Below are 19,469 nucleotides of genomic sequence, written 5' to 3'. Positions count from 1 at the left end.
ATCCCCTCCTTAACTTCCTCCCTCGAACGGCTTTGTATTTTAATGGATAAAATAGTTAAATAATAAAATATTTAAAGACATAGTAATCTCTCGGCTTCAACTGAGCCCACAACTTTCTTGAAAACATATCCTCAAGACAAAACAATAAGCTTATTGGTTCAACCACTACAGTTTTATCAAATGGCCCTTTATAGTCATCTAAAACTTTAAATAGTGTTAGTAATAAATTCTTGATTGAAAATGTCCATGCACATCTTAATTTTTCACCATATCCATCTATCTAAAACATATCTAATACTTTTTTTTGATATTTAACACCAAGGTTATAGATATCGATATGTCATACGCCTAATACACCGCTACGAGCGTATTGGGCAGTATCAGTACTTTTTTTTTCCAAAACTGGTTCAGAAGGGCAGTTTAAGGTTCCTCCACCCCCTGAACCAGTTAAAACCCTAATACACCATCTATAAGGGCTTATTGAGGTATTCCCGATACGATACATATCAACTGATACATGTCGATACTTTGAACCTTGTTTAACACAACACATTAACAACTCACAGAAGTAAGTGGTAATAGCGGGATTCGAATCAGCATATACAATTGCAATACCAATGCTTTGAACATTGGAATCAGGCTTGCTCGTGAGTAATTTGAGTGAAATCCCTGCTACCAAGGAGGCAGGGAGGCACGGGATCATGTTGGATTCAACATGAGCCAGTTAACGCTGACTCTCCAAGGGAGCATAAAGCACAAGCATAATCAAAATGGCTAATTTGATTCAGGAGTATATCAATGATGCACACCTATTGGCATTCTCAGCGCTGACTTCATTTCAAGGAAGCATCGAGATATATGATTCTGTATGTTTTAAGTCTTGGCCTTTAAGTTGCAAATATTAAGTCTTCAGCTCAAGTAAGCATCGTGATATATGTTTATAAATCTGTTTAAGCCTGTTTATGGAGTAACAAAATCCACAAACCAGCAGGGAAGCTGATAATGTCACACCTTGAATAGTTTCAATGTTCATAGGATTGGGCCTACCATTTGGTGGTGGAAGATTTCAGTTCGGCTTTAAACATGAACACAATTATGTGCAGTATGTTTGGTTTAGACATTTTGAAAGGAGAAAAGCTCAAACAAATGGCTGAAGTAAGTTATGACTAATGGCTCCATTCTTCCAGGCACACATATCAAGCTACAAGGACTCCAGATGACAACCATACAGTCCTTCAGCCGAAGACAAGACAGAGAGATGCAGAGACATTAAAGCCTAAAAGCATGCTGAAACCTGAAAATCAACCTCAGGCGCACCCAAAACTTTTCCAAAATTTCACAGGTGGATCTGATGATTTTACACATTGAGAAATGTAAAATAAATAAATCAAGACCTTCAACGCCATAGCTCTCTACAGACTGCAGCTTTTCCCTCACCATTACTGCAGATGTGATCATTCTTTTTTCTTAATAGCATCAAACACCTAATATTTGTCCCACAGCCATCCGTAACAAAGAATTATGGCCTCCTCATATCACCACAACCACATGGATTACAATAGAAACGATGCAGTAACCTATGCATGCATATTTTGTCTGTTGTTTCTCTGTGAATACCTCATCGGAGATTACCCTACAAAGTGAAAAAAATATAACAATACATAGCAATTAACCATCAAAAAACAGAGAATTGTGAGTCAAAGAAAAAATAGCATGTCAAATAAATATTTCAGAATTGGAGGTGGCATTCATAAGAGCAAGAGCGTGCAATTGCAATGGTTTTCACAAGAGGCTAGAATCAGGGGATTTTTTAGGTGGGGGAAAGTATGGCATGGAGGCAAAGCATTGATTTTCAAGGAGGTTGGTTGATTTTCAAAGGGGCGCCACCACCTGGTAATGTGGGATATATTCATTGCAGGGACCTAATATTCCTTTATAAAAGCAGTAATAATAAGAATAATGTGAGATTATTATTTTGCTACATATAGGAAATATACAGTAGTATTTTATGCCTAGCGAATGAGCAAGAACTTACTCAAGATGCCTTTTATGGTGGCACTCAGGAGAGCTTCACTTAATTTCCAGAAGCCGGTCTCTGTTGTAAAGAAAGGTCTTCAGCAGAGTAATAATCTGCAATGAGCCGGTACATATATGATGGGTTATGCCCTCCTCTGTCAAAGAAGTAATGAATGGTCAGGGAACTGCCAGATAAATGCAATAACATCACAAAAATCACATGTAGATGTAAGAACAATCCAAAAACCATGTCCATCTAGAGGTTAATGAACTCTTAAAATCGAGGTCCAGGAGGTGTAAGATAAGGAACAAAATACCCAAAAGAATAATAAATGTTTTGTCCAATGTATTAAAGTAACTCAAAATCGAGGTCCAACTGCCCAAGGGTGTGCAGCAATGGTTTTTGGTTGGTCTGTGTAGGTTCTTGCAGCTTTGCTGGTGTGGCAGTTAGGCTATCCTGCCTTCCCTCTTGAAGTGGTACAGTACTTTTTATGGGCTATACCTGTGTGTTTTCTTGTTGGCAGATGGGGCTTCTTTTTATGTTTCAGTGTTGCTTCATTCCCTCTCGGGGTTGTGTGACTTTATACCAATTTTTTAAGAGCAGAAGGCACAAGAAGCACAAGAAAATAAATAAATAACAAAAATATTAATACATAGAAAGTATGAAAAGATTATTTTATAAGAAACTAAATATGTTAAAATCTTATTGACTCAGATCAAAATACATATGAATGGTATATAAGACATTCAAAACAAAAATGAAAGCAAACAAATGTGAATCATACCAAGGTGCTTCAAGCACATGACAATTCAAGCATGTTAAACTCTAAATGTGTTTGTCAATCTCCTAGTTGCATTACTTCAATTAACGAATGTAATATTAGACACCTTCCTAATCCTAAGAGGTTGGGACTTGGGACCTGCATAGAAGTGGAGGGCCCATTGGCCCAAGCAAGTCCATGTGGGTTGGGTACTCAGGGAAATCATGGTTGGTTTTGTGATTTTGGTCACAACTCATTATATTTTAGGGTTAGAGATCAGAGATAGTTGTATTTCTGTTGATTCTTTAGTGGAAATTTTTCTAAGATTTTTCTTTTTTTATTGAAAAAAGGTAAAGTAAATAGACCTATACTGATGCAAAACTAAGATACATTGTTACTCATTTGTGGCAAGGCCATGGCCAGATATGATATTAACACAAAAAATTTGAATAAACGAGTTTTCATGGAGCGAGCTGGAGAAAGTTTTCACCAGTTTGGTGCTGGAGAAGATTCATCAAGGTGGAGACAAAAGAACTGGAAGAGATGTTTCATCAAAAGGAGTTTGCAGTGAAGATTAGAGAAGGTAAAAAAGGGACAGTGTATTTGGTAGGGGCAGCGGTATTCCGGTTTCAAAGCTTCCTTGATGGTGCAGCGAATGTACGTTGGCTCCCAGAATGGAGAGATAATTTCAGTATATTAAGAAAAGAATATGTAGCTACAAGAAGAAGGAACTCGACAGGTTGGTTCGTGTTCCTGGAAGAGATTTGAAAAGAGGATGAAACAAATTATTGTCCTACCAGAAGGAAAAATCTGGAAGGATGGGTAGCAAACGAACTGCATAAAGTTGTGACTAGGATTTGGATGACAGAGCAGGGGCAGATGGAGAAGCAGGAGCAGAGGAAATGTTGGCAGGAGGGGTGGGTCAAAGGAGGAGCTAAAGGAGTGGAGGAAGAGGCTGGAAAAGCTGGGGATCAAAGAAAAAGAGGAGACTGATGCTGTGACGGTTGCCTTTCTGTTCCAGTACCTAACCTAAGTTACTGGTAGAAGGGGAAAATGGAGATTGGAAGAGAAGACTAGTGTTCTCTGCAAAAAACAGGATGAAGGATTCGAAGCCGGTACTGTAATAGATTTCGAAGAAGCTGGACCTCAAACAGACAGCTAGACTCATGCCGTTTCAAGAGAACAAAGCAGTGCTGGATGTGGGATTCGAAGGGGTCAATTTCACTACTTTGAAACTCCGGAGGGAACTATAATGGTCGAAAATTGGTGCTCTTCATGCAACTTGAAGATCTTCAGCGATGGAAGTTTTCGCTTGAAGCTTTTAGGGTTGTCATTCAATCTGTGGTATAAGCCCATTCTGGACAAGATTGCTGTTGCCATGGGTGGAGTGCCTCTTTCCTACAAGAAGTGGACTTGAGGGCAGTAGAGCTGAGAATCGTTGGCATTATGCCTGAAGCCTTCCCGCGTTCATTCGATTCGCTGGCTGAGGGTCTAAGGAGCAAGGTCTAGGCTGCATCGGAATTGGAAGAGACGCTTTGGAGTGGGAGATCGAAGGTTGAAGAAGATGGTGATGTGGCTGGGTGGGTGACACGTGGAGGAGAAAGAGAAAAAGCAAGTGTCTCCGTAAGCAGACAAGTGGAGGAGGGTACAGGAGTGGAAGACAAAGAGACATGCTCTGGCGTGACGATTTCTAGGGCAAGAAACTTTTTCAAAAAATGGGGCTTGCAAAGCAGGAGTTTTCTCCTGTAAGGAAATACTAAAAAGGGGGACAGGTTCTGAGGCAGGAGCATGTAGGGCCCACATGTAACCCCGCTAGTAGTTGGGTTCCTAGAGGGGCCAAGTTGGCTAATCCATCATTGTTTTCTTATTTTTTTAAATAACTCATATGGACTTCATAGTTGCTTGTTAGTGGCTTGGTTTTTATTTTTAAGTTGTCATACAACTGTCATGTGAGTCACTTAAGTGGGGTTATTTTTGTCAAACTATGTGTTAGGGCGTCCCTTTGCTTGGAGGCAGCTATACAAGTCTCATATCATGTTTGTAGAGGATCTTTTCATTGTTTTGAAAACCTAAAGACTTAAACTATCCACTGAAGTGATGATTTAAGCCATAAAAGAGGGGTGTTCTTCGTTCCAGCTTCAAGTATATACTATTTCACCTCAAGATTTTAACACATTTTGTTGCTGTTTTCTACTGGTTTTACATTTTTGCTGCATCAGATTCGGTGGGTGGAGCAGGGTCCACAAGGGGTCAAGGTGCAATGACAATCAACCACCTAAGAATCGGTGGGGCAAGTGGGAAGGGCTTAAATTTCATAGGAAGATCCAGAACTAAAAAGAAAAAATCAAGTGGAATCTTAATACATTTGGGAGAATAGAAGAGTGGAAAGCAAATTTGATTAGAATTGAAGAGATAAATAGAAAGGAGTGAGGACTGCAAGGTGCCAACCAGCTGGTTGGTAAGGCCTCCTACTGGTCGTAGCAAAGACTTGGGATCAAATCTCACGCCTGCACCTGGGTTGGGGATGGGCTCCCCCCCCAGGTGCAAATGCTTACCACCACTCTTTCCTTTGATTCCATAAAACTCTGGTGCTTGCCACCCCAAGGATTTTTAGGCCAATCCAACCAAGGTTCTCTTCCTTCGGTTAAAAAAGGTCCTCCCTTCAATTATCTCTTAGTTTCAAGGGGCTTTTATCCAGGAAAGATAAATATTTGATCAAATACTCATTGCCAATGAATGTGTGGAGGAGTTTAAGAAATCTGGGAGAAAGAGCATTGTGTGTAAGTTGAATTTAGAGAAAACCTATGATTTTGTGGATTGGGAGTTCTTGATTGAGGCACTAAGGAATTGCGGCTTTTGGAGCAAGATGGTGCAAATGAATCAAAGGGTGCTACAATCTTCCATTTCTAAGTCCTGGTAAACGGGGTAGAAGATTTTTTTGGTGCTCAAGAGGTGTGAGACAAGGGAATCCACTGTCCCCCTTCCTTTTCACCATATTAGCAGAGGTTTTCAGCAGACTGATATCAAAAGCTGATAAGGTGGGTTTATTAAAGGAGTGGAGAATTGGAAGAGAGAGAGTGGTGGTAACTCAACTACAATTTGTGGATGACATCATTAGTTTTTGTGAGAAAGGGGATGCGTTAAGCACAAGAAATTTAAGGATGATGGTAAATATCTTTGAAAAAGTACCAAACTTGAAGATGAATCTCAATAAAAGTGTGGTGGCTGGGGTCAATTTAGGTCAAGAAGAGATCAATTTGTGGGCTAGGAAACTAGGTTGTTGTATGCATTGAAAAAGTACTAAAGTATCTAGGACTTCCCCTTGGTGCAAACCCTAGATCCTTTGGTTTCTAGAATCCAGTAGTGGAAAGGTTCGAAAAGAAGTTGGCCGCATGGAAAAGGAGTTATATTTCTTTGGGGGGCAGGATTACACTCATTAAGTCTACCCTAGAAAATCTTCCAATGTACTACCTCTCGGTGTTTTGTATGCCTCAAGCTATTGGAAAGAAATTAAAGAAGATAATGAGAGATTTTTTTGTGGGAACCATGCAAGAAGAAGAAAGATCATTTAGTAAGGTGGGAAGTAGTGAGTAAAAGGAAGGAGTTCGGAGGTTTGGGTTTAAGGAGACTAGAAGAAAGGAATGAGGCTTTACTAGGAAAGTGATTGTGGCGATTTCCACGTGAGACAGACAAACTATGGTACAAAATTGTGGTTAGCATACACGGGCTCTCAAAGAATGGTTGGGATGCTGGAATATCTAGCAGGGCCTCTAGCACCTCACCCTAGAAAGCGATTCACAAACTCCCACTGTTTCTCAGTCACATCAGGTTTGATCTCAACTCGAACAACAAAATCAATTTTTGGGAAGATGTGTGGGTGGGTGATTCTCCTTTAAAGACCTTTTTCCTTCAATTTTTGCCCTTTCTTCCCTCAATGGCAAACCGGTTTCTGAATTTATAATCCCCTCTCCCTCTTTGTCTAGGTATGCTTGGAATTTGAGTCTTCGCAGAAATGTAAGGGATTCCGAGCTGGTCTTCATGTAAATTCTTGTTCAATTGCTTGATGGGGTGTTCCTTGACATTACTAAACAAGATAGTAGACTTTGGGCCCTTCACCCCCTTGGAGTATTTAGTTGTACATCCTTCTTTAAATCCTTGTCCCCTCCTGCTCAACTTGGGGTACCTTTCCCAGTTCAAAAAGTTAGGTGTCACCCTATTCCCCCCAAAGTGGGTGCTTCTTGTTGGGAGGTCTACCATGGTGCAATTAATACCTATGATTTGCTGCAGAAGAAGAGACCTGGCTGGTGCCTTCTACCTATTGGTGTTGTTTGAGTAAGTCAAGTGGTGAAACTGCCTATCATGTTCGTATCTCCTGCCCTGTTGCTAGTTGTATTTGGGATTGGTTCTTCTCTCTCTTTGGATGTAGATGGGATACCCCGGTTAGCTTGGAAAGGCTGTTTGATTCCTCTACTTTCAGGTGACCAAAAAGAAGAGGGAGAACACTTTGAAGATGCACAAGGGCAGCAGTTATTTGGGTGTTGTGGGAAGAAAGAAACTTAAGGATTTTTTAGGAGAAGAAAAGGAGTAAGGAAGCTTTGATAGAAGGGATATGATAAAGGTGACATCATGGGTAAAGTCTTTGGGATTGTTCTCAGATTTTACTGTTGATGATATAATCAGGAATTGGAGAAAAGTTGCAGTCTCTTAATCAGTAAAGAAGGTCCTAAGAAACTGGGACCCCTCCCCCTGAATCCGGTTTTGTCAAATTAAATTCCGATGGAAGCAGTTTTGGAAATCTGAAATGTCTGGAATTGGCGGGGTGATAAGGAATGACAAGGGGTTTATTGTGGTGTTGTATTCAGGCCCTATTGAAATGGGAGATTCCACTACAGCTAAACGAAATGCAGTAGTTTTTGGGATGCAAAAAGCTATGGAAGTGAGAATGATAAAGTTAGTATTGGAAGGCGACTCCAAAGTAGTTATAAGCTGGCTGAAACAGAATGAAAAGACTCCTTGGTTCTTCAGAAATGAAATCAAGAAGTTTAAAAGCCTCACCAAGGACATGCAGCTGTAAATTCAGTGGACTCCAAGATCGGACAAACAGTCTAGCAGATCAGTTAGCAAAACAAGGGGTTAACAGGGAACATTGTTTTTGGCCTCAGCTATAAGGTTGAAAAGTTAAAAAGCTTGTAGTTTGGCAAGGTTTAAGTCCTAGTGGGGTAGCCAAGGCTACTCATAATCTGTAAATTCAGTGGACTCCAAGATCGGACAAACAGTCTAGCAGATCAGTTAGCAAAACAAGGGGTTAACAGGGAACATTGTTTTTGGCCTCAGCTATAAGGTTGAAAAGTTAAAAAGCTTGTAGTTTGGCAAGGTTTAAGTCCTAGTGGGGTAGCCAAGGCTACTCATAATCTGTATTTGTTTCCTCTTACTATTTTAATAAATATTTTCGTTACTGATAAAAAAACACTAAAAATTGAGGTATCTGACACAATATGGTTCCCTTGTAGAAGTATCTAGGTACCATAGGTGCACAAGCACCAATAGAAGGTCAGAGGTGTAAAACTAAAAAGAATTGTATAAAGAGTAACAAAAAAACTGTAACATAGAGAAGGCACATGCCTGGGATGAGGTGCAAAGCATACCAGGCACACTCCTACAGGGAGCATTGCCTGGGTTCAAGCAAGGAGCACATCTTAAAATTTGCTTTGGTTGTGCACCAAGGCACACCTTTTGAAACAATGCTTTATACCGTTTGTTTTTACTTTTAACAAGATTTAATTATTTACCAAAAGAGAGATACTTAGTTAGTGTACCTCCCTCAAGAGTAGTTAAGTTAAAATAGTAACTACACATGCTGAATATAACTAAAATTGCCCAGTATGTAAAAAGATTGAATCATGTAACAGTAAGACTTTACAATGGTCTAAAATCCACATACTAACCTCTACAGCAATTTCTTTTAGAAATACGAAAAATTCAGAACCTTGTAACCACAATAAGTGATCATGCAATTTCCTCAAACTTGGGTTTATTTGATAATTGTTATGAAATACAAATTGTAGATTGCATCATCAATCTCCATGTAATAAAGAAACAAAGGGGCCCTAGAATTTTTCTTTAACTTCATGAATAAGAAAGGGATAGAAAACTTACGTGTCAGTGATGAAAAGACTAACAAGGTTTGGTGGCACATAATCAAATGCAGGATTGACAACATGGAGAAGAGGAGCACCATTGCCACTTGAAAAATTCATGCAATCAGAGAACTCCCCAAAGTCCAATAGCTCAGATGGGGATTTCAGATCATTCAAGAGAACTTCAGGATTGTGTGGATACAAGGGGCACAACTGTCAACAGAAGTACCAAATTAAAAATCAGGATCAAGGTTTCAAGGCAATATTTTATATCACTAAAAGCAAGACAATGCTCACAGGAAAAACTTCCACAGGAAAACAGGAACAATGAACTGAAAGTGGTAATGCATATTTTTGTTTATTTATTTATATAATTTCATTTTGAGATATAAACCGGAAATATAACAAAGATGATAAATGTAAGAATTTATGATGCCCAGGTACCTGAACAAGGGTGTTGTAACATGTTGAATACTTTCAGTTTTTAGTGTAAAATCTATGTCCAACACCTTGTCTAGTGGCTAAAAGAAGACATGCAACTAAGAAAACCAGTTAACCCTGCCCACTAATCCACAACTCTGCTAAAAACAGGACAAATTTTCAATGAACAAATTGCTGAACTAAGCCAATCTACATTTATTGCATAAAGATAATTACTTTTGGTAAAACCACTACAACAAATCAGTTATTCAATTCTGACAATTCTGATGATATAAAAAAGATGCTAATGGAATGTTCGTATGGTGCACTTGTCATTATGAATAATTACATGTCTCAGAAATAAAACAAGAAAAATCTCAATGATTGACAAAGAAAACTGCATGAATAAAAAAATAAACAAAGTACATAGATAATGATATGCAGATTACTTATTTCTTAAAAAATTTATGAGATACATGCTATTGGAAAATAATTTGCTCATGAAAACCACCATTTTTTCTGAGCTTATGCAGGAGGATGCCTATAATCAGAAATGCTTGCTAGAGTGGGTTAAGAAAGTTATAGATTCAAAAGATGACCTTTCCAAATGTAGTGTTTCAAGGATCAACCTTGGAGAAGATGAGGGTAGGGTATTTGAGAGTCTTTTTGTTCAACATAGCTCCATGGCCTTTGAAATACTTAGGTTTTCCACTAGGATTGAAACCTATGGCTATCTCATTTGGATTCAATGAAGTTCTCTAAAAAATTGGCAGCTTGAAAAAAAAAAGCATATATATACTTGGGAAATAGTATATATACTTACTTAGTTTACTTCCTTTCAGTCTTTCACATTCCCATGAAAACTATTGAAAATTGTGAAGATTGTGTGGGATTTTATTTGGGAGCCACGTTAAACTAATAAGAATCACCTAATAAATTGGGCATGTATCTGCAAGAGGAGAGAAGTTGGTGGAGTTGAGTAGGTTACTTTCTGAGTAAATAATTGCTTGAGTTCCTATTGAAAATCAAGCTTTCTAGTTCCCTTTCCTGCAATACAATTTAACTCTTCTGTTGACTAAAATAGGACCATTTCAATGTTGGTCAAGCTATCTCGGGTTTTGGGAGTAGTAGACTGAGCATAGTCCTAATCTTTGGCATTTTTTGCACAGTGGCTGTCCTCAGACTCCAACCTGTGTTCCCATGCTTGCCAGCCCAAGATTTTACCATTACTACATATAAAAAAAAAAAAAATCAAGTTCTCTAGCAAAATCTTCTCCGTTTGATTTAGGATGGCAAGATCTCATTAACCCTGGTAGCAATCTCTCCCCCTCCCCTCCATTCTAGGGCTTCAAAGTTTCTCTTTTCCATCACTATGTAACAAAGGATACACAAAAAACACCTGATTAGACCAAAATAAGCATATACAAACAACTAAGGTACAAAATACATATACAAAAAGGAATGCAATTAAGCAATTTGCCAAGCACCATTCAGAAGGGGACCTGTCTAGGATAGACGCATCCTAAAGTGCCTCGCTTACACACATAAGACCATTACCCAATTTCCGTCCAACCTATCTGGGGTCTTAGGACACTGGTAGCTATGCACCATTTAAAACACTGAACTGGATACTATAAAAAAAGCCACTAAAGACTTATTAGATGTTTCAAAAAACTACTGCAACACCTGCTGGGCTAGGATTTCCAAATTAGATTCCATAAGCAACTGATAAAAAAACAACTGCAACACCTGCTCAACCAATGTCTCCACTGTTGACAAATCCTCAATTAGATCTGTCTCTTCCTCTTCAATTAAATAAAACGGCACTTTCGATAGCAGTACTGCTTTTGAAAATAATGAGATTAATATATTTAAAAGATTTTTATCTTTTAGATATGATTACTTGCAATATTTTTTGAGGAAATTTGTGTTTTTATTAAACAGAATTTCTATTTTTTCAATTAATATGCATGCTGAATGGTATACATAAGTAGAGAACTAACCAAAAGTTGGTTCTTTATATTATAAAATTCCTATTGCCTAGGTGCTCCAGTGCCCAGAATCACCTAGACGCCTTAACTATGATTTCATTAGTAGCTCATTTTGACTAGCCTCTTTTTCAACTTGATATGAAGAATGAATTCCGAAAAGATGATCTTCAGGTAGGGGTGAGCATTCGATTTATTCAGTTAAAAGCTGAACCGAAAAAAAACCCAAATTTTAAAAAACAAAAACTGAACCCAAACCAAATTATAGGAAAACCAAAATTTTTGGTTTGGTTTTTTGTTATTTCAGTTAAAACCAAATTCCATTATAATATATTATATGGTATACATTATATACCAATATTTTTTTTATCAATAACAGAAAATTTTATTAATAAAGGAGAAGGAAGAAGATACAACAGGAGGGGGGGTAAAACTCTTACCCCACCCTAAAAGAAAAACATCATATTACAACACAACCCAAAAGAAACTAGCTCTTCCCACCCCTTGTTTAGCTAAACAGTCTGCGAAAGAATTGGCACTCCTCTTTGACCATTGAAACTGACTCTTACCCCACCCTAAAAGAAAAACATCATATTACAACACAGCCTAAAAGAAACTAGCTCTTCCCACCCCTTGTTTAGCTAAACAGTTTGCGAAAGAATTGGCACTCCTCTTTGACCATTGAAACTGAATTTGCATGTCTTGAGTAAGCTGGTAGATTTTCTTTTTTTTTCATTCGAGAATTTCCACATACTAACATCTTCCTTTTGCAGCCAGTTAATAGTCAATTTAGAGTCACCCTCCACCAGCAACTTCCTAATATTCATCTGGTTGGCTCTTTTTATTCCTTCTAATACTGCTGAAATTTCAGCTCTCAAAGAATCCCCCCAACCTATAGGTCCTGAAAACATGGCCAAAACTCGACCATCTTCGTCCCTGAACACTCCACCTATACCTGAAGGGCCTGGATTTCCTTCGCTCCTGCCATCAAAGTTCAATTTAGTGAACCCCAAAGTTGGAGGAGACCAAGTTGGAGCCGGGGGAATTAATCAACCGAGCAGACCAGGCAACTTCTTTCCAATTTCTAATGATATCTCCTGCTGAGAATCCTTCAAATAGCTTCACAGACTTGACCCAACGAATCACCCTAACATTGATCAAGTCAACGATGGCTTCTTTGTTCTTTTCTTTATCACGGAAAGTACGTTGGTTCCTTTCCTTCCATACTGTCCAGCATACAGCTGCTCTTACACATCTCCACAAGATTTTACCTCTCTTTTTTAATCCCCTCACTCAAGTAGAAACAAACAAACTTTGCACACTTGGAGGGGTGGGCCACCTGCAACCAAAGAGAGAGAAAAACCAACACCAGATTTCTGAAACAAAAGGACAGGAGACTAATAAGTGATAACAGCTCTCACCATTCTTCTTACATAAGATGCACCAATGCGGGGATAAACACCAATTTGGCCTTTTCTTTTGAAGTAAATTACAAGTGTTACACTTTCTTAGGATAGCTTCCCAGCGGAAAGCACCTACCCTAGGGGGAATTGGTCTACCCCAAACTTCCGGAACCGGGAAAGGAGAAGCAAGGGCCGATTGGGAATGGATTAATTCCTTGAAAAAGGAAGAGCAAGAAAAAATACACAAAGGAGTAGGAGCCCAAATCCTATAGTCCATTCTAGATGGGTCAATAACCACCTCCTCCAAAATCTTAAGCAAATTAGAAATGGAATCCAATTCAGAGTCTCTAAGAGACCTTTGAAAGCCCATGTTCCAATCAGGGGCAGAATTGGAAAAGGTTAGGAAGGAAGCAATAGGCTCATTTTTAAACCTTGAAAGAGAAAACAAAGAGGGAAACTGCTCTTTCAAAGGTGTGTCACCCACCTAGATATGTTCCCAAAATCTTACAGAGTTACCAAAGCAATGATAAAAGGAAGGAAGGAAGAATAGCATGAATAGATTTCCAGGGAGAAGCTCTTGTGGCCCTAGATGAAACACCCGTGTCCCAGCCATCTTCCTCTTGCCCATGTATACTTAAGATTATTTTAGCCCACAGGTTATCCCTTTCCTTTGTCAGTCTCCATAACCATTTCCCCAACGAAGCTTCATTCTTCTTCTGCAAGTTACCCAAGCCAAGACCACCATCCTCTTTAGCTCTAGTGACGAGATCCCACCTAACTCTATGATCCCTTTCCTCCTCCCCAGGTTCCCATAAGAAATCTCTCATAAGTTTCTCCAACACCCCTACACACTCCCTCAGGAATTTTAAACATAGACAAAAAGTAGATAGGGAGGTTCGCCAAAGTAGCTTTAATCAAGGTTATCCTACCACCCAAGGACAGGTAGTTTTTCTTCCAAGAAGCAAGCCTACTTGTGAACTTCTCAATCATCGGATTCCAAAAGCCCCTTTTGCAAGGATTATCCCCTAACGGAAGCCCTAAATATTTCATTGGCCACTGAGCAATCTAGCATCCAAATACTTGGGCCCTTTCTTCCACCTCTCCAACACCCGTATTAATGCAAATCAGACAACTCTTATCAAGGTTGACTTTAAGGTTGGTCACTTTTTCAAACACATTAACACCTGTTTTAAGTTTCTAACACACCTAATCTCATCCCCTCTACAAAACAGAATTGTGTCATCCGCAAACTGTAAATGAGTGATCGGAACCCCATCCCTCTCAATTCTCCAACCACTAACCAAACCTCTAGAATCTGCCCTCTCAATAATCCTCCCCAAAACTTCAGCAATTAGGGTAAATATAAAAGGGGAAAGGGGGTCCCCTTGGCTAATACCCCTAGTAGCTGGAAAATGGTCTACCACCCTACCATAACCAGAATGGAATAATGGCAAGTCCTAATACACCCTTTTATCCACTTACACCACCTCTGCCCAAACCCAAAAACTTCCAACAGCACAGACCAATCAACCAAGTCCTAAGCTTTTTCTAGATCCAAATTACACACCACCCTTTCTTCCCATTTCTTTTTAGATCTTCCACACTCTCGTTTGCTATTAAGATTTGATCCACAATTTGTCTATTCTTCAAAAATGCACCTTGGTTGGGGGAGATGATTGTGGGGAGAACCTCTCTAATTCTATGTGAAAGAACCTTAGCAATAATTTTGTAGAGGCTATTGACCAAACTAATGGGTTTGAACTCCTTAGGGTGACAAGCTCTCTCCTTTTTTGGAATGAATGCAATAAAAGTAGAGTTCAAGCCTGGGTTAATCACCCCTCTCTCAAAGAATTCAGAGAACACAATCTGGACGTCATCCTTAATTATCTCCCAGCAGTCTTGGTAAAAAGCCATCGTGAAACCATCAGGTTTTGGAGCTTTAGCTCTATCCATAGAGAAAATGGCATCCCTAATTTCTTCCAATTCAAACTCCCTATCCACCCATTCCATCAGCTCTTCTAGGAGCCTAGGCCAATCCAAGCCTTCAATCCTTAATCTCTCATTCAGAGGCCTCCTGAAAATAGATTTGAAATGATTCACAAAAGCCCCTACAATCTCATTTTGTTGGGTTAATGTTATACTATCAACCACCAACTTAGAAATGGAGTTCTTTTTCTACAATTCGCTGTAGCATGGAAAAATTGTGTTCCAGTCTCCTTCTCCTTCACCCATTTGTGTCTAGATTTTTGCTTCCAAGTGATCTCTTTTCTGAACAAAAGATCCTCCAAATTGTTTCTCAACTCTTTATCCCTTTCCCCAAAGCAGCCTTGTACTTCCTTTGCATCTAAATACTCTATCTAGTTAATCAATTGTTGCTTCCTTTCTTCTATTCTCCCAAAGTAATGAAGATTCCACTCCTTGGTTTTAACTTTAAGCTCTTTTAACTTCCAATGGAATTTCATACCTTCCCAATTCACCTTCGGGTTACTTTCACACCATCACTTCTTCACTTTCTCCTTAAATTCCGGAAAAAGCAACCACATATTCTCAAATCTGAATGGGGATGGTCCTCTACTTCCAAAATCAGACTTGCAAAATGAGATTGGCTAATGATCAGAAGTAACTCTTGGTAAAGCCCTTGACACCATGTCACTCCAATGCTCCTCCCAATCAGCAGTAAAAAAGAACCTGTCTAATTTGGAGCAGATTGGTTCAGCTTGGAGATTTGACCATGTGAATCTATTATGGAGGAGGTCAAGCTCCTTGAGTTCAAAAACATTAATAAACTCATTAAACTTCCTCATACTGGTTGTACTCCTTTGCTGCACCTTATTACAATCATCATTGAATCTAATCACACTAAAATCCCCTCCTAGACACCAAGGCCCATCCCACAAACCTCTAATGTCTTCCAGTTCTTCCCACAATTCATTCCTTTGTCTGTAACCAATGGGGCCATAAACATTCATTAGGACCCATTCGAAACCATCTCCCACTTGCTTGAATTTGACAGACACCGAGAATCTCCCAATTAATTCTTCAACTCCCTCGACAGCTTCATTCTTCCACATAGTGACTAAACCTCCAGATGAGCCCCACGAAGGGTTCATAACCCAACTAAGGCCATTTTCTCTCCACACACTTCTAGCCCATCTCTTGTCAAAAGTCACACTTAGATTCTTGTGTTAAGAAGATATCTGGGTTTTCTTTCCTTAGAACCTCCTTTATTAATGCTCTCTTCCTTCCGTTCCCCAAGCCGCTCACATTCCAGCTCACAATCTTCACCACTACAATAACAATCCACCCCCAGCCTTAATCTTTCCCCCTACACTTCTTCCCTTCCCCTACCCTTTCACTCGCAAAATTCTTTATCCCCTTCCACATCCTTTTTCAGCCTCTCCACCTCACTTAGCCTTCTTTTCCTCACCTTCCTCTCCTCTTTTTTGCTCTTCAGATGCACTTCCAACTCATTCAAATTCTTTATTTTGCAGCCTAGTTTTTCTACAAATTCGTCTAGGGAATCATCTCTTTCAATTCCCTCCTCACCCATTATGTCTTTGCCCTCGCTGTGCCCACCTCACTTAGCCTTCTTTTCCTCACCTTCCTCTCCTCTTTTTTGCTCTTCAGATGCACTTTCAACTCATTCAAATTCTTTATTTTGCGGCCTAGTTTTTCTACAAATTCGGATAGGGAATCATCTCTTTCAATTCCCTCCTCACCCATTATGTCTTTGCCCTCGCTGTGCCTCCCGTACACCTCCTCTTGTGCCAAACCTCCACTCTCTACTTTAGAACCACCCCCTTCACCCTCATTCAACTTCTCACTTTCTGCTTCCACCCTAGTTAGCTTGCCAAGCTCTTCCGATGTTAAATTACACTCACTCTCCTCCTTCTCACCCTTCTTCTGTAAATCCCCACCACCTTCAAATCTGTCAACTTCAGGACCATGGGCATTCGGCAATGAGTCAGGCCTGGAACATGGAGCCAAGCATCAAGAGCAGAGTAAGGGTTAGTTTCAAAACCCGAAAACACAAGCTAACCTGGATCTGAAAACAGAGAACGTTCAACAGCTTTCTGGGTTTCACAGTTTGGTAACAGGGAATGCTTTTGCTGGCCACCACCTAGGCATGATTCACCCTTGCTAGTACTTCTTGGCCTCTATGGTTTATCCCCTCCTGACACACCTATATCTGAATTCTGGTGAACAGCCATTAGCATCTCATCAGTTCCCTGCGCTCTGTTCATTATCTTGCTTGGTTCTTTCCTTCCCAAGGTTCGGTTCTCCCCCCTAACCTACAGGTAGCACATAGCATCATTTATTGGTCCTCCATCAACGGGAGTCTCAGCTGAGAGGTATCGTCTCCCTCCTCAAAGGATGGTCGCAGCATAGAACTAGCGTCTTCCACATCCACAGCGAAAATAATGTCAGTGCTAAAAGTGTCATCCAACTTCCTATTACCATCCTCAACTTGATATTCTGCTTCCAACTCTGTCTCGACCTCATCCTCTGAAGAATCCTCTGAAGATTCACAGCTCACCCAACCCACATCTTCCTCTTCCAGCTCGTCTTTCCTTGTTCAAGAGTATCTTGGGTTCGGTCTGTAATCTCCGGAATAGGCTTGGTCACCATTATTGGGTTTGGCGACTGGCATCCATCGAAGGTTCTGCCTCGCTGTGGTCTTGGTCTCTGCACCAAACTTGCCTTCGCTCGAGTACAGCACCTGTTGGGAAGATGGTAGACCAAATCTTTGGTCTACCATCACAGCCTTTGAGACCCGACTCACGTGATCAATTAAAAGGTCACCTGAGTCAGCATAAACTCCCTGGCCCGCTCTATGGACGACCCCGGCTGACCCACGATTAAACCAGTTGGGTCAAAGCGGGTCACAAGAACACCAGAACCGGCTTTACTTGGACCCTTTCCTATGTCTGACTGGGTTCCTCTTTTAATCAACTCCGCAAAAGACAGGCCAGCGGTAAAACTTTTTTTTATTTTCAAAATTATTTGAAAATTTCTCCATAATTACTGCTCGATTTTTTGGGCAAAACTTTTCAGTTTCCAAAAGCATCTTCGCCTCTTCTCTAGAAGGAGATTCCTCCCCCCCCCCCCTAGTGCTGACGTGTCCATCCGACTATTCTGTGCTCCCACCAAGTGTTATTCACCTTGCCACGTCAGCGTCGTTTTCAAGCTTCAACCTCCCACACCACTGCGACGCTTCAACTTCTGAAGCGACCCAAATCTTGTACCAGTCTCCATCTGCGCAAAGGTTGATCGTTCTCGGCATGGCTTCAGCCAATATACCAGCAATCTTCAAGCGCACTGCTTTCAGGTCTGAGGTCTTATACGAAAGTAATACACCACCCATCGCCGTGACTAATTTCTCCAGAGTTGATTTCTGCCATAGGTGAAAAGGTAAGCCCAGAAGTTTTACTTTGAAGCTTCCACCAGCAGGAGTAACTGTATTAGCCAAAGGACACCAGTTTTCGATCACCACAGTGCCTTCCTTTGTTTCCATTGTGGTGAAATCGACTGCTTCCTCCCCCACATCTAGCATAGCTTTCTTTTTTTTTTTTTTTTTTTTGATCAATAAAGCATAGCTTTCTTTTCATTAAAGGGGATTACGACAACAGACCCAGAGAGCCTCAATTTCTCCGAAACCTCCTCTAATATCCTTTTCCAATCTTTAATCTCTGATTTCACTGATAATACCAGTCTCTTCTGCCAGATTCATCTCTCCCCTGCCAGTGAGATTTTTTGGTTCTGCAACTGTGAAGGCCACCGTTGGATTATTGTGTCCTTCAACAGACTCATCTAGCCCCAGCCTTTTTAATCTTTTCCTTCTTTCTGTCATTTCCTCCCTCTTGCTCAGTCCACCATCAACTCTGTCTATCTTTCTCTTCGCCGCCCTTAATTCCTTCTCAACTAGTCTCCCGTGGAGTGCATTGGCCATCACAACCCAGCCCTGTAATTTGTCACCTTCAGGAATCATGACTGTTTGTTTTTTCTTTTTTTCAAACCTTTCTTCCAGAATTACAAACCAACCTTTTTCATTTCTTCTTCTCTCAGCAAAGTATTCTCTCCGTAACTGTCTAAAGGTATTGTTCCATAACCAACTTACATGGACTGCTCCATCAGAAAGCATTGTAACCAAGGAACAGCAGCACCCACAAGCAGTATCGAACCTCTCTCCTTCCTTCTCTTGTCTTAATCGTAAATTCTTTTTGGTAAAAAATCTCCTCTAACAGTAGCTCTTTCCTTTCCATTGTCAATGTCTTTCTCCACTTTCTAGCAGGTGAGAATCCGTCGGCCTCCACCATTTCCCACTTGTCATCAGAACTCACAACCACGTCCCTATACCAATATATTATACTATATGTTATATCTTATAATATATATTAGATATTATATAATGAAATTCGGTTTTTTGGTTAATTGAGTTTCTAATTCTGAAAACCAAAACCGAAACACAATTTTTTAAAAACCAAAAAAACCAAAACTGAAATTTTCAGTTCGGTTTCAATTGAAATATGCCTACCCCTATCTTTAGGAGGAGATATACATGGAGGGGGAGCAGGTTGGAAAGGTGTGTTAATTGTAAAGAGCTTCTTTTTATCAATAACAGGAATCCAATAGATTAATAAAAAATGTATTTACAGCACACTAGAGAGAGATAAAAAGGCTTAACTCTCTCCGGGAGGACAACAAGGAAAAAATTACAGAACAGCCCAAAACATTTGATCCCTT

At 40.0% G+C, this 19,469-nt stretch overlaps 1 protein-coding gene across 7 annotated transcripts in view; it reads right to left on the bottom strand.

Moving 5' to 3' along the window:
* Window positions 1-1,147: 1,147 nt before the first annotated feature.
* LOC148871976 (NagB/RpiA/CoA transferase-like superfamily protein) overlaps window positions 1,148-19,469 on the bottom strand; it is a 42,117-nt gene continuing 23,795 nt past the window's right edge. For all 7 annotated transcript variants that reach the window (XM_088970799.1, XM_088970798.1, XM_088970802.1 and 4 more), the window contains 3 exons: window positions 8,934-9,127; window positions 2,036-2,171; window positions 1,148-1,633 (listed from right to left, as the gene is read on the bottom strand). In XM_088970799.1, coding sequence (XP_088826925.1) covers window positions 2,075-2,171; window positions 8,934-9,127 — 291 coding nt within the window. In that variant the 3' untranslated portion in view covers window positions 1,148-1,633; window positions 2,036-2,074. The remainder of the gene's footprint in view (window positions 1,634-2,035; window positions 2,172-8,933; window positions 9,128-19,469) is intronic.

The sequence above is a fragment of the Nelumbo lutea genome, chromosome 2 (assembly GCF_056320005.1).
Source record: "Nelumbo lutea isolate HS-2025 chromosome 2, American lotus-T2T, whole genome shotgun sequence".
Lineage (NCBI taxonomy): Eukaryota > Viridiplantae > Streptophyta > Magnoliopsida > Proteales > Nelumbonaceae > Nelumbo > Nelumbo lutea.
The sequence above is the reverse complement of the archived record's forward strand: the minus strand, read 5'-3'. Positions and strand labels throughout refer to the sequence as shown.